This window comes from Poromitra crassiceps (assembly GCF_964638095.1).
Source record: "Poromitra crassiceps genome assembly, chromosome: 19".
Classification (NCBI taxonomy): Eukaryota; Metazoa; Chordata; class Actinopteri; order Beryciformes; family Melamphaidae; genus Poromitra; species Poromitra crassiceps.
Window position 1 is genome coordinate 16,087,273 of NC_139646.1, and position 15,728 is coordinate 16,103,000.

Genomic DNA, 15,728 nt, shown 5'->3' on the forward strand with positions numbered 1-15,728 from the left:
GTGACATCACTGACTGGTCTTGTCACCATGAGTCTGTGTGTGTGTGTGTGTGTGTGTGTGTGTGTGTGTGTGTGTGTGTGTGTGTGCGTGCGCACACTTATGACATCACTTTTGACATCATCACTGATGAGTGATGACATCACGTCATTAGCTAATTAGCCTAATTAAAAAATCCAGGTCTGTCAATTCACCCCCAATGGTGCCCTTTACACCCTCTGAAGGTTTCAGCCCGATCGCACTGAAACGGCGTAGCTGTGGCCGGACATAGAATTGAAACATAAATATCGCCCACATCCTCAATTTTATATACATGTATTATAGATAGATACTTTCTTTTTTAACCACAGCTTTCAACTTCTCTCAGCTTCCTCTCGTCTGCGTCTCCCTCTGGAGGGAGCAGAGGGAATGAGGGCAACCGTACCGGTTCTCCATCTCCTAACTCCAGAGGATCGGAGGGAACACAGTGATTAAGCGATCGGAGAGAGAGAGAGAGATCTGTGTGTGTGAACTTCAGCTCTGACGCCAATCGCCTCGTGACTGTGTTTGTGTGTGGAGGGGGCTGCTGATGACGTGGGGGTGTCAGGCTTTGGGGAGTCTGTGTGTATGCTGGAACCCGGGGCTCTAATGTGTTGTGTGAGTGTGCGTCTGGAGTCATCTACACACACACACACACACACACACACACACACACACACACACACACACACTTATGAAAGCATGACTATGCAGTCTACCTCCTGCCGGTTTGTGTGTTTTTTCACACCAGGAGGATTTAGTCTGATATATCCTTTTATCTTTTCTATAAATATCAGATTTTGACCGGTAGGCTGAGAAGATGGAGGTTCCTCCCTCACCACAGCTTCATGAAAACAGTCTGTATTAAAGCCTGCAGTGAGATGGGATTTCCTTACCGCATTTTATTTATTCATTCTATGTTTTCCAATATTTTGCAAATTAATCTTTCATTTATTTTAAAATCTGAAATGTATCCCAGAGTAGCCTCGACCATTGGAAAAGTGTACTGGGTCGCATTCACGGAAAAACAATGCTGATTTATTTTGCAGAATTTGCACATGATCTCACACATATCTAAACTATCAAAAAACAAAACTGTGATGTCATTCTTACACAAATTACATCACTGGTCCACAACTTAACTCAAATCAACTCTCAATAACCATCAAACTAAATGAATGTCTGCAAAACTGTTTACAGTTTGTGGATATGTGTGAGATCATGCGCAAAATAAACCAGTGTTTTTTTGGTGAATTTCTCTTTTACCTTGAGGAGCTGCTAGCCTGAATTGGATTTTCATTAGTCTGGGCTGCCTTAATTCAATGGAGAGTTTGAGTGTCCCATAATCATCTAACTGCAGTTTCACCCTGCTATGAATAAAAGTCTTGGAGAAAGACTGAATCCTCAGGATTTTTTGCCACAACAATTGTCAAATGTGATGATACACCATATAGAGTGCCACTGGAATGAGTCCTAAAACCAGGAAATGCGTTCATCTTGAAGTCAATGGGTTTTTGAATGGGTTTTTGGTTGGATGCCTGAAATAAGGTCCGTGGTTAACAAAAGTTTATGATACTAAGACATTTGTGTTCAGCAAGATACTCTTCAGAAATGAACCCCACTTCTATAACTAGGCACGATTCCTAGGCTCGCCCACTGCGCGGGCTCACTAGGCTTTGCCTACCCTACAGCTCACCGAGCTGGCCCTGAAGCTCACATACGCAGCTCGACCGCTGTGCGGGCTCACTTGCTCCCTCATCCACCCTGCAGCTCGCCCGCTGTGTGGGCTCACTTGCTGTTATGACATCACTGATGATGTCACAACCTTGCATCACTGATGACATCACATTTCTCTTATGATATCACTGATGATGTCATAATGCCTATGACATCATCAGTGATGTCACAATGCACAATTGCTCACTTCCGGGACGAAATTGAAACAGAGAACATTTCCCACATGCTCCCTTTGATAATAGATAGTTTTTTTAAGCATTTTCTAGTGATTGCGATTTCTCACATTTAGGGTTCAAAAATCAAAAAAGTGGTGTTGAAGAAGGAACCCAGAGCGATGCCAACTTCCGGGTTGGCCTCCAAACATACGTCATCCAGGCGGCAGTATATTATCAATGTGTGTGTGTCACTGACCTCTCTGCGTGATGCGTTGGCTCTGCCTCCTCACACGGGCGTTTCTCAGGAACCTCCACTGCCTCTCCATCCTTACTTGACTCTCCAGGTCATGCTCCTCTGGAATCTAAGTGAGAGAGCGAGAGGGAGAGAGAAAGTAATACGACTATTTGTAACACTAGAACCCTGTATCACACAATCTATGCCTCAATCATGTCAAAGCTTTAAAATGCCTCTTTATCTCGTCTCCTCCTCTCCATGACTGAAATGCATTGTCAAATCAATAAGCACTCGCAGCCTCCACCTGGATTCACCAGGTCAATCTTTTTCAAGGAAAGAACAGGTTGTTTTAATACAACTGTTCAAATGTACTGTATGGGGAAAAAGCATGTTAAGAGTCAAGACTATATAAATTAGTTTAGATGCTTTACTAGCTGCTATCCAAAACAGGCAAAACAGGCCATGGAGGAGAAGATACTGGGTGAAAAAGTGATGTCACCCACGGCGATGGTGAAGTGCAGGTGCCAGCGCTGCTCAAGCTGTAAATCTCGCCCTGCAGCTGCAATAAAAGCCTCAAATTCAGAGCGTCAAATGATCTCGCCTGCAGCACATTCAGCCCTTAAAGATGGCAGGCCATACCCTCTAGATGGCGCTCCTGTACCCGTTTTCTCTTTCCTCAGGTCCAAGTTTCTGCCTAATGCCTGTATCGTTCTCTCTCTCTGCCTCTCCCCCCTCCCTCCTCTATCGTTCTCTCTCTCTGCCTCTCTCTCCCTCCCTCCTCTATCGTTCTCTCTCTCTGCCTCTCCCCCCTCCCTCCTCTATCGTTCTCTCTCTCTGCCTCTCTCTCCCTCCCTCCTGTATCTTTCTCTCCCTGCCTGTCTCTCCCTCCCTCCTCTATCGTTCTCTCTCTCTGCCTCTCTCCCTCCTGTATCGTTCTCTCTCCGTCTCTCCCCCCTCCCTCCTGTATCATTCTCTCTCTCTGCCTCTCTCTCCCTTCCTCCTGTATCATTCTCTCTCTCTGCCTCTCTCTCCCTTCCTCCTGTATCGTTCTCTCTGCCTCTCTCTCTCCCTCTCTCCCCCCTCCCTCCTGTATCGTTCTCTCTCTGCCTCTCTCTCTCCGTCTCTCCACCTTCCCTCCTGGATCGTTCTCTCTCTCTGCCTCTCTCCACCCTCCCTCCTGGATCGTTCTCTCTCTGCCTCTCTCTCCCTCCCTCCTGGATCGTTCTCTCTCTCTGCCTCTCTCTCCCTCCTGTATCGTTCTCTCTCTCCCTCCCTCCTGTATCGTTCTCTCTCCGTCTCTCCCCCCTCCCTCCTGTATCGTTCTCTCTCTCTGCCTCTCTCTCCCTCCCTCCTGTATCGTACTCTCTCTCTGCCTCTCTCCCTCCCTCCTGTATCGTTCTCTCTCTCCGTCTCTCCCCCCTCCCTCCTGTATCGTTCTCTCTCCGTCTCTCCCCCCTCCCTCCTGTATCGTTCTCTCTCCGTCTCTCCCCCCTCCCTCCTGTATCGTTCTCTCTCTCTGCCTCTCTCCCTCCCTCCTGTATCGTTCTCTCTCTCTGCCTCTCTCCCTCCCTCCTGTATCGTACTCTCTCTCTGCCTCTCTCCCTCCCTCCTGTATCGTTCTCTCTCTCTGCCTCTCTCTCCCTCCCTCCTGTATCGTACTCTCTCTCTGCCTCTCTCCCTCCCTCCTGTATCGTTCTCTCTCTCTGCCTCTCTCTCCCTCCCTCCTGTATCGTTCTCTCTCTGCCTTTCTCTCTCCGTCTCTCCCCCCTCCCTCCTGTATCGTTCTCTCTCTCTCCATCTCTCCCCCCTCCCTCCTGTATCGTTCTCTCTCTGCCTTTCTCTCTCCGTCTCTCCCCCCTCCCTCCTGTATCGTTCTCTCTCTCTGCCTCTCTCTCCCTCCCTCCTGTATCGTACTCTCTCTCTGCCTCTCTCCCTCCCTCCTGTATCGTTCTCTCTCTCTGCCTCTCTCTCCCTCCCTCCTGTATCGTTCTCTCTCTGCCTTTCTCTCTCCGTCTCTCCCCCCTCCCTCCTGTATCGTTCTCTCTCTCTCCATCTCTCCCCCCTCCCTCCTGTATCGTTCTCTCTCTGCCTTTCTCTCTCCGTCTCTCCCCCCTCCCTCCTGTATCGTTCTCTCTCTGCCTCTCTCTCTCCGTCTCTCCCCCCTCCCTCCTGTATCGTTCTCTCTCTGCCTTTCTCTCTCCGTCTCTCCCCCCTCCCTCCTGTATCGTTCTCTCTCTCCGTCTCTCCCCCCTCCCTCCTGTATCGTTCTCTCTCTCTGCCTCTCTCTCTCCATCTCTCGGCCCTCCCTCCTGTATCGTTCTCTCTCTGCCTCCCTCCTTTCCTGAAAGAGAGAAAACCCTTCTCTGGATAATTAGTGTTCATCAATGGGGCTCTCTTGTGCAGCCTGCTGTCAATGGAGGAATGAATGTCCACATGTGAGCATGTGCTTGGTGGTGAGGGGGGGGGGGGGGGTTAATAACAGAGATGAAGGCACAAGGAAATAGACTTTCATTTCTGTGTGATCTGAGCAAAAGAAAGAAGCCAACACTCTATCAAACATGAAATCAGATCCACGCTCCATGTGTGAATGTGTGAGGGATTGATCAGCATAATGCTGATGTAAGAGCTGGATCTCAGGGCTTGGCATTGACATTTTGCCCGCTGGCCTTGCCTGCTGTGTTTTCTCACAGCTTTGGGCCATATAAAATATTCATTTTTAGAGGCCTGCTTGGTCAGTGATGAAATGCATTTAGTCAGTTGTGATATGACAGAATGATCTTGTTGGGAAATGTTTTCGTCTTTGCGATCAACCACGCAGAATGTCAACAACGCGCTTTGCTGTCCTGCAGCGTTCGCAACGGCCTCGTTCTGCGAGGGTACATGCAAACCAAGTGTGACCACCATTTGATCAGTTTATTAAGTTCATTAAGAAGAGACAGAGTAGTTGTGCGCACATCCAATCCTCTTTCAGGCCAGGTGCTGGATATTCATAGAGTCCATAAGTGAAAAAGAAGAAGAAAATCCGCACACTGATTTGCAGCTCGCAGAGTATTCTAATGACTTAAAAACAACGTTTCGACCAACAGGTCTTCATCAGGCAACTTCCTGATGAAGACCTGTTGGTCGAAACGTGATTTTTTAAGTCATTAAAATACTCTGCGAGCGGCAAATCAGTGTGCGGATTTTCTTCCTCTTTTTCACTATTAAGCCTAAATAATAAGCCCAAGTAATCGACATTTTAAATGTTCTTTTGTGGCTATAGTTATTTGGACGTGATCGGACAGGTACTGTAGGCTAGCAAGCTGTAAACAAGTACTGTAACAGCTAAATTATTTGAGACTACTTCAGGTAACGTAATACACCAGGATGACCATACAATTCTCCCACTTCCCTCCATGCATTACTGTATATTGTTTGTCGTTATAAGCTGACAGACATGGGTGATATAATTCAGGAAATCCTGACACAACATCTTCCATTAAAAGACAAAGTGGAGCTAGGAACAAAAATGTACAGAGCGGGTCAATTTGAGAACTGGACTTTTGCCCAAATGTGACTTGTCTCAAACACTTTTTAAAGAGGAGTGGAGGAAACCTGACTGTTCACCTTATGCAAAAACTACTGTGTCTGCATTTAGATAAGTGAGACAAAAAGAATAAAAACTACTCGCACACCGCAGAGCTCCTTCTCTCCAGATTTATTGTTGTAACGCGTTTCGAGCTACATGCTCTTCATCTGGTCTGATGAATGATGTTCTAGTTCAGCTCAGCACCTGCCCCAACCTTGGGTATGTGCGTGTCTCCCTCCTTTTTCACTGCATTTAGATAAGTGGCATCTTTTACTGCTCCAACCGAATGTCTAAATTTAGGGCTACAGATGTGTTTTAAGCCGATGTCTGCTCAGGTGAAAGAGTGAGAGACATGTGAGGTAGAGCTTAGGTGAGAGACTGTGCATATGAGGAGAAGTTTCAGCCTCCCGAGGTTAAGGGATGATGCGTTATTAGGTGAGATATTTTGTAAAATACGATGTAGAGAATTCCCTGCACATGCTGACAAGTGTGTAGAATTAATGTAGGGTAAAGTGAAAGTTAATTGATAGATTCCATCACGATGGCTTACGCAACAAAGCCGGCCCACACCGATTTTTGCCTCATCTAGAACAAATCTGTTATGATAATGTACAATTTGAGATGACAGAAATGATTCGCCGTTTGAACCTGACTTATCAATTATGCATAATATTACTATGTGTGATATAAACCTGATTTATATGCCATTCCCCCGCCAGTGAAACGTAATAAAGTCATAAATAAAACTCATGCACTCAGCCATTATTATGCATATTTGATAGGCTAATAGTCTTTATCGATGATTTCACGATTTGTGGAGAGGCGGCTCTGTCTGTTTAAGGGGCAGGAGGTCGACAGAGGTACAGAGTTTGACGCGCACCAAAACTCATTAATAAGAGTCATAATAATCATAACAGCTGTGCCTGTGGTCACTACAGTATATCTCAACATTCCCATTAGCTCATTGCAAATAATGTTCTGGACGCGTATGTTTTTTTCCCATTGAAGCAATGCTATCTGTGGGTGGCGTTCCCATGTATCGCGCTGTTCAATTATTTACACCGCCTACAATTAAACTGATTATCGAGACGGGAAAACCCTCAACCTCTCTCTGCAATGTTCTAATCAAATCCTCTCCAAAACACAGGAGCTCACCTGTGGATCTCTGCTCCGATTTGTAATTAGACAATTTAGCAGTTACGGTAATGTGGCCCACTGGTAATTTCAGTTTAGCCTTTCGAATGGCCGTGCTTTGCATGTGAATACAGGAGGCTTTAGTCATGAAGATTGTGCAGAAATGTGGAGAATGGTGCGTTGTGTTTTGCAAAAACTGCAGAATTGTGGCAGGTTGGCAGGAGTTTCAGGTTGTCGTCATTGTGTCTCAAGTTCCAGCGTTAGCATGTGAACAACTGAGAAAAACTTTGCGCTGGTTGCCACTGTTTGCTTACTAAGCACATTTCCACAGCAAAGCCTCCCACGCCCATTGAATATTTAACAGTCATGTAGCATACGACTATGTAGTACTCTGATAATCAAACTGCCTATGTCATGAGTCTGTGTGTGTTTCAATTCAAGTCAGACTTCTTTCATGAGAAACACATTTTGAATTTGAACTTGAGATCAGAGCTTGTGAATAAATGCATTTGAGACAGAGTGAGTGAGAGAGAGAGAGAGAGAGAGAGAGAGAGAGAGAGAGAGAGAGAGAGAGTGTGTGATAGAGGAGGAAGGGCAGGCAGAGAGAGCTGCAGAATATGTAAAGTCTGTTTCTGAGAGTTGTGTATTTAGCAGTCGGGCCATGGTCTGTCGTATTCCCACAGCTCATAGTAAGTGTGTGTGTGTGTGTGTGTGTGTGTGTGTGCGTGCGTGCGTGCGTGCGCGCGTGTGCGCCAAGGTAAGAGACAGTTGTTAGCGTGGCTCCCAGGGTTGTGGTCTTGCACGGTGTCAGGAGCTAATGTAATGTATAATGAGACCCTGAGGTGAAATATGGGGCTCTCCACAATGCACCACACAGCAGAACCTGTAGCTGTCCTGTAGCTGTGTATTCCATATAATCACTGTATCTCTATAAATAAAGTATCCTGATCCACCACAGAGCAGAACCTGTAGCTGTGTATTCCATATGATCACTTCTATGAATAAAGTATACTGATATCCTGATCCACCACACAGCAGAATCTGTAGCTGTTTATTAAATACAATCACTATATCAGATTCAGAATCACTTTTATTGCCACAGTATGCAAGTTACATACAAGTAATTTGTCTTAGTGTCTGTATGCAGCGTAGCGGTCAGGTCAATATATACAGAGAGAAAGAAGTAGGAAAATAACTAAAAGACAATCACAATGTTGCAAGTGCAATAAAATCAAATATAATATGTACATGAATGGAGGAGTGTTCCGTGGATATTAAATATGAATTTGCATTGAATTTATATATATATATATATATATATATATATATATATATATATATATATATATATATATATATATATACATATACATATACATATAGTAGATAGATAGATAGGAAAGAAACATTGAAATTTCTCCTTTCAGGTGAATTTCAATAAAAAGGTTGATGATTGAACATCTAATCATTTGCATGACATTTTATTTATGTTAAAGGTCACTTTGAATGATTTTAACTAATAATAATTTAGAAAAACAACGATTTTAAACTCGGGACGCTTCGGGACCGCTTAAGACTTATTTTGGGACAGTTCCGGGACGAAGGTGAAAAAAGTTAGTGTCGAGCTGCTTGGGGGAGACCATAGGGTCTGTCCCTCTGGGGTCGGAGACCCCTGGAGACCCTAACACTAAAGCCCCTCACCATATCCAAACCCTAACCAAGTGGCTACCCCAACCAGTGGAGACCCTCTACGCAATGCCTAAACCCAACCTGTGGAGAGACGCATCGCCTGGCCCAGGTCCACCCGCACAGTGCTTGCGTGTGCCCATTAGGCGTACATTATTTGCGCACAAGCGTACCGTGCTCGTCGTTAACATCCACAACACACAAGGTGCGTGACAGAGTGGCGATATAGGACGCCGCCGTCGGACGTGTTGCAATAAAGTACGGTGTCACTTTTTCTCACTCCATCTCTCTCACAAAAAAACAAACAGAATCTACAATGGCCTAGCTCTTCACACCCCTAAACCTATGGGTGTGGGTATTCTCACACACACACAGCGTTCTTGTGCTGCTGACACAGTGATATGATAACCTGTGCGCAGACGTTGAGGCGCTCTCTCACACGCTGCATTATAATGGAGTGGAGTTTTTATGAGAGCACTCAAAATTTTGCCAGCGTAGCGTTCTGATTCATGCGCTACCGCTAAAAACTCCCTCCCTCTCCACCACCTTTCCCCCTCTCTCTCTCTCTCTCTCTCTTCCCTAAACCCATCTCTCTCTCTCTCTTCCCTAAACCCATCTCTCTCTCTCTCTTCCCTAAACCCATCTCTCTCTCTCTCTCTCTTCCCTAAACCCATCTCTCTCTCTCTCTCTCTCTTCCCTAAACCCATCTCTCTCTCTCTCTCTTCCCTAAACCCATCTCTCTCTCTCTCTCTCTTCCCTAAACCGATCTCTCTCTCTCTCTCTCTCTTCCCTAAACCCATCTCTCTCTCTCTCTCTTCCCTAAACCCATCTCTCTCTCTCTCTTCCCTAAACCCATCTCTCTCTCTCTCTCTTCCCTAAACCCATCTCTCTCTCTCTCTCTTCCCTAAACCCATCTCTCTCTCTCTCTTCCCTAAACCCATCTCTCTCTCTCTCTCTCTTCCCTAAACCCATCTCTCTCTCTCTCTTCCCTAAACCCATCTCTCTCTCTCTCTTCCCTAAACCCATCTCTCTCTCTCTTCCCTAAACTCATCTCTCTCTCTCTCTTCCCTAAACCCATCTCTCTCTCTCTCTCTTCCCTAAACCCATCTCTCTCTCTCTCTCTCTTCCCTAAACCCATCTCTCTCTCTCTCTTCCCTAAACCCATCTCTCTCTCTCTCTTCCCTAAACCCATCTCTCTCTCTCTCTTCCCTAAACCCATCTCTCTCTCTCTCTTCCCTAAACCCATCTCTCTCTCTCTCTTCCCTAAACCCATCTCTCTCTCTCTTCCCTAAACCCATCTCTCTCTCTCTCTCTCTTCCCTAAACCCATCTCTCTCTCTCTTCCCTAAACCCATCTCTCTCTCTCTCTCTTCCCTAAACCCATCCGATCGTCACTTTCTGCTTTTCATCACCTTTTATTCCCAGTTCTCTGACTTCCTACTCCTGAGTCCTGATCAGTGCAATTAAAAGACACAGCCAAACACAATGACAGAACAACCATAACAACAGTACCACACAGCCAACAACACAGTTGCTAAAGTAAGTACAGTAATGATATACAATATATACAATGGAAGTTTACTTTGTACCACCATCGCTCTTTCTCCCACACGCTCTCCTTCCACCTCTATTTGCCGCTCATGGTCTACTCTCCCTTTCCAATATTTACCTTGGTAATCTGTTCACACTCACTCTCTCTCTCTCTCTCTGCCATCCATGCATACCCTTCTCCTCTATTTGCCCCCAACGTTTGTCTCTCTTTTAAATAAATGTATTTATTTTTCTCAAATCTACTTTTCTCTTTACTCTCTTCTCATCATGAGTCACTGTTTCTCATGCACACTTTTATTTCCAATATTTTACTTTCTGCGTACGCTTCCCCTTTTTCTTCGCTCTACCCCTAAAACTCCCTCTATTTCACCCTCATGGTTGTCTTTCCAATGATTCTCTCTCTCTCTCTCTCTCTCTCTCTCTCTGTCTCTCTCTCTCTCTCAGATGTGTAGAGTTTGGCACCAGTTCAGACAAGCTCGACAAGATGAGCTGACAGTTTGTTTTTTTCCTCTTTTTCCCCCTCTTGTGGAGAGAATGGGGTGTTGGGTGGGAAGTGGGGGGCGGTGCCAGGCTTTGCAGTTTAACATCCGACACGTTAATCTTGTCAACCAGATGAATCAGGCATGTAACACTTAATCAAAAATGTAATGCAAACGGCTAAACAGCAAGGGGGGAGGATATATATATATATTTTTGTTTTTATATTGTTGACAATACAAGGTGCAAGAATATTACAAAAAGGAACATTTAACCCCATCCAAACAACCAACCAACACATAATAACCATACAGAAGGAAAGGAAAAAGTGACATAAAATAAGTGAACAACAATAAAAATAAATGTAGTTATAGAAAAGTTGATAAATCGGGGGGGGGGGGATATATCTCCAGGTCATCAGCCTGAGTTTAGGTTTAAATAGGCCTAACTAACATAATGTGATAACTTTTAGTCTGTCTGGCATGTAGATTGTATAGGGACTTTCCATTCCAAAGGGAGGTGACCCTTTTTAAAGTATACAAGAGACATGAACAGGAAGATGATCCTGTCGTGACCACAACACAATGGTGTTGCCCATTAGCACAGCATGTATTCTTTCATGTGGGAGTGTATTGAAAATCTGTTTATACCAGAGAGTCCCAGTAGGTGGGGTATTTTGTCAAATTAAATAAAATACACTTCCTTGCAATAAGTCATAGTTTGTCAATAAGTTTGTAAGATGATAAGGAAGTTTTGGATACACATTTTGGTATGAATTAGTTTGTAGATGAAGGTTCAATTAATTACTATTATAAAATTTGACACAGACTACTGTGCATGGTTAAAAACATTTCATTTACTCTTAAATTTGACCCAGGAGGTGGTTAAGTTATGGAGCTCAGATAGGTCAATTATTCAGCAAAGCCATCTAGTACAACCAGCAGGTGCTTTCCCCCGCTGTGGATGGTACATAGCATACCGTTGTTTTATTAAATAGATAGTTCCGCTCCTCAGTCACCTTCAAGGCCGTTGTAAAATCAGAATCAAAAAGTCAGATTTTTTTTTGAAAATTTTAAACTACTTTCCTACTTTTTTCTTGTTTTTCTTTTTCTTCTTAAATTTTATGACCTCTATATATATATTTTGTGTGTACTGTATGGTATATTATTTTAAGAGTTGCACTGAGGCAAATACTTAGCATGACAAGGCAATAAATGATCTTGAACCCCAAATTTGGTGTGCATGGTCGCTGGACATGCCTGAACAAAGGGGTAGAAACGGTGGAGTTATTAGACAGATCAGATTTGGACTAAATTCAGTCTAGCAGAACGACCTTGAAACTCAGTGGACACATCTGTGACAACACCCTTAGGGACTGTACCAAGTTTGGTGTTGATAGCTCAATGAACGACGACGCAGTTAGTACCAATGTAAATGTGTGCTAAGCTAACCGCTAACGCCCGGAATCACACATTAACTGCATCTACTCATAAACGGTGACTTGCATTCACTCTGCATCGCTTGTGGACGCCTCTCACTCCAGCCTCTCACACCGGTCCTGAGTGCTTTTCCAAGGTGCTCACTGGGTATCCGGGTAGTGGAGCGGTAGATTCCATGCCTACCAACACGAGGGTCGCAGGTTCGAGCCCCCGTGTTACCTCCGGCTTGGTCGGGCGTCCCTACAGGCACAATTGGCCGTGTCTGGCGGTGGCAAGCCGGATTACGGGTATGTGTCCTGGTCGCTGCACTGGTCAGTCGGGGCGCCTCTTCTCGGGGGAGATGAACTGGGGGGAATAGCATGAGCGTGCTACGTCCTGCCGGTGAAATTCCTCTGTGTCTGGTGAAAAGAAGCGGCTGGCGACTTTACAGATCGACACAGCAGAGGGAATTGGCCAAGTACAATTGGAGAGAAAATGGGGGAGAAATACGGAGGAAAAAATTATCAAGAGAGAGGGGCGATGGCTATATCTGTTGAGGCTAAACACACACACACACAGACACACACGCACAGACACACACGCACACACAATAACTGTCCTCTGACTGATGGATCATACTGCAAGGAAGCAGTGAGTTGTGGAGACAGAGACCGTAAAACAAAGGGAGCGAGAAGGGAAGAGAGACGTGGGCTACCTTCATGACTGGCTGGGCGAAGTACTTGGCGCTCCAGTCACACAGGCCGGTCTGCAGGGTGGCGCTGATGTAGTTCCTGTGACCGCACGGCTCGTCCCCGTCCTCAGCTGCCTGGACACACAAACGCACGTACGCACACAAAAACGCACGCACGCACACACAGACGCACGCACACGCAATAATCCAAAGCAAATGCTGCATTTAAAAGAGATAAACTGCAGTCATCAGAGGCACAATATGAAACTTCTACCTGAGGGACCTATAGAGCAGAGGTTCTCAAATGTTTTTCAGCCGAGGACCCCTTATAAGATAGAAAATGTACCGGGGATCCCCTCATTCTGATTTGTGATTTTGGGCTCAGCTTGTTTCCACGGTAATGTGCTTGACATTTAAATTGATAGGTTTGTCAGATTAGAATGTAATCCATGAACCATTTTAGATTGAAAGCATAACATATTTTCGTTGAACTATGAAGCTTTTGCACACACAAAAAGTCCCCTCCCCCCCTGAAAACCTTTCGCGGACCCCCTGGCAAAGTGCCATGACCCCCATTTGAGAACCACTGCTATAGAGAGCCAAAGTGAATGTCACTTCCTGCTTTTCTCCCTGTACCAGCGTGTGAAAAATATGAATGGTGGTGAATGGAGACACACGTTACTTTTTTGATCCCGTTTGAATTGTGCCACGGGGTGCACATGTTAAATTTTGTCCATTTAAAAGATAACCATGCATGTCAAGAAAGTCGCACATTATATGTCACACCATCAACAACAGTTTTACCACAAACTTTCTCGACTTGCAGAGTTATCTTTTACATTGACAAATATGACGTGTGTACTCCCGTGGCACAATTCAAACGGGATCAAAAAGGTAGCGTATTGCTCCGTTCAGTTCACCACCATTCTCATTTTGTCCACGCTGGTACAGGGAGAAAAGCAGGAAGTGACGTTCACCTTGGCTCTCTATTTGATTGTATCCTACTTCTTTTTATTTGATTGTATTTTTTCGGGGAAGAAAAGGGTACAGGATCTAATCAAAACAAAGGAATTGGAAGCACCGTACTTTACATCAAATATTTATTAAAGCTTCAAAAGCTCATAAATAAACAACAGGCCATAATGAGCAGGTGAACATATGTGGGCTAGAAACATGCAGCATGTGCAACATGTTTCAAGCTCAGCCCTTTTCCTCAGGCACAGGGATGCAAACTCATGGAGAGTGAAAAAGGTGACATATACCAGCGTAGACACAAAACCACTGAAAATCTAGCCTGGGTAAACCCAGCCCCCACGTGACCTGCTCTCAGAGTTCCCAGTCACTACCTTGTGACTGCGAACAGGTCTGAGAGCAGGTCACTGGGGGCTGGGTTTACCCAGGCTACTGAAAATCATCCACTATTTTGGGATCAAAAAGGTGACTGCCTCCTAAGGGTAACTAGTTTGCATCCCTGTGGGCAGCTTATTTTCGCCAACATAGAGATTTAGCTACACACCTACACCTAGCTACTGAGCAGTTTCCCTACCTGTTCAGGTCCCTTGTCAAACATCTTGCGAGTGCGGGGGAACTGGTGGGAGTGGGGCGCCTGCCCCCCCTGTGGCGGGGTGTAGGGCGGCCGGGTGGCCGGCTGCTCCCTGGGGGGCGGCTTGGGAACCTCGTTGGTCAGACTGGAGCTGCTGGCGCTGGGCATGGGAGGAGAGCCGCTGGAGAAGCAGAGGAACGAGTAGAGAAGGAGGAGTTTGAGGCAAAGGCACTTCAACCGAATGTTCCTACATACTCTTGTTCATTCAACTGAATCCTCTGTGTGTGTGTGCGTGTGTGTTCTTATGTGTCCATTAGCCTTTGCTAGCAACAAGAAGCTGTATACATGGTGTGTATGTTTTGGGGATTCAGGATTTTTTATTTTCTGTATGTTTGGGCATGCACGCATGTGTGTGTGTGTTGGTCTCCCCTCACCCAGCCTGGTGGATGTGAGTGCCCTTGCTGGTGGGGCTGGCTGGGGCCGACTGGGTGAGAGATCCAGAGTCCAGGATCCTCTGAGGCCGAGCGTTCATCGTTGCCTGAGGAGAAAAGAGACGGCGGTTTGATTCACCATCAGCTCACAAAGAAATCCCCACTGGAAACAACCAGGCTTCATTTGCAAAGGCCAAGAGAAGAGAAAGTGGAAAGCAAGGTTAAACAAGGCTAGGTCGGAACCTAGCATATGGCCAGCGCGATAAAGCGTTCACGAGCATCGGCACGCAAATTGGACTGGACAAAGCCAGGAATAGGGCCCGCTTGTGCTGGCCAAAAAGGGGGGGTAGGTAAAATCGTGAGAGGGATAAGATTAACATGAAAATTAGAAGCAATACCCAAAAATCTGGGTAACAGTTGCCACTGTAATAGTGTATCAGAAGTGCAACACTTCTGCAACAAAGTTTCCCTTCATTTCCTCATTGAGTAGAGCAGCGATATAGCCTCTTCATTGTGAGCTGTCTAATGGCCGCTCACAAGGGAGAAGTAAACCTAATAAGGACAATAGAGACAAAGCATCACTGATGAATAGCAGAGTTGTTGTTTACTAAAGCCAGGTGGAGGGGAAAAAACTATGCAGCGTAAATCTAGTTAACACCAACAAACACATTTTACTACCTGCAATTGCCTTTGATTTGATTTCTATGCTAATTACAAAATTGCGGCAAGGGTCTTTTGTGTGTGTGCATGTGTGTGTGTGTGTGCGCGCGCGCGCGTGTGTGTGTGTGTGTGTGTGTGTGTGTGTGTGTGTGTGTCTAAACGGCTGAGGGAGGGAGGGAGGGAGATATTTGCTTAGGAGGCTCAGAGTTTGTGACTACTTTATGTGAAGCACACATACTGTACAAACAATCCACTGCATCTGTGATGGTACAGAAGCATCAGTTACTTTGGTTAGCTGTTCTAAGTGCTTAATTCAATTGCACTACTTGGAAATAAGAACAAAGAACAAAATACAAAGCAAAAGAATGAATAAATACATGTAAGAAAAAAAGAGTTATAATGGAAAACGGCCTGTCAGTAATCTAAGC

The 15,728-nt window shown here is 45.4% G+C and overlaps 1 protein-coding gene across 1 annotated transcript in view; it reads right to left on the reverse strand.

The window, feature by feature from the left end:
* Positions 1-15,728, reverse strand: part of rptor (regulatory associated protein of MTOR, complex 1) — a 225,792-nt gene that overhangs the window by 30,443 nt on the left and 179,621 nt on the right. The window contains exons 23-26 of the mRNA XM_083656294.1: positions 14,644-14,747; positions 14,213-14,390; positions 12,691-12,801; positions 2,164-2,269 (exon numbers count right to left, since the gene is read on the reverse strand). Coding sequence (XP_083512420.1) covers positions 2,164-2,269; positions 12,691-12,801; positions 14,213-14,390; positions 14,644-14,747 — 499 coding nt within the window. The remainder of the gene's footprint in view (positions 1-2,163; positions 2,270-12,690; positions 12,802-14,212; positions 14,391-14,643; positions 14,748-15,728) is intronic.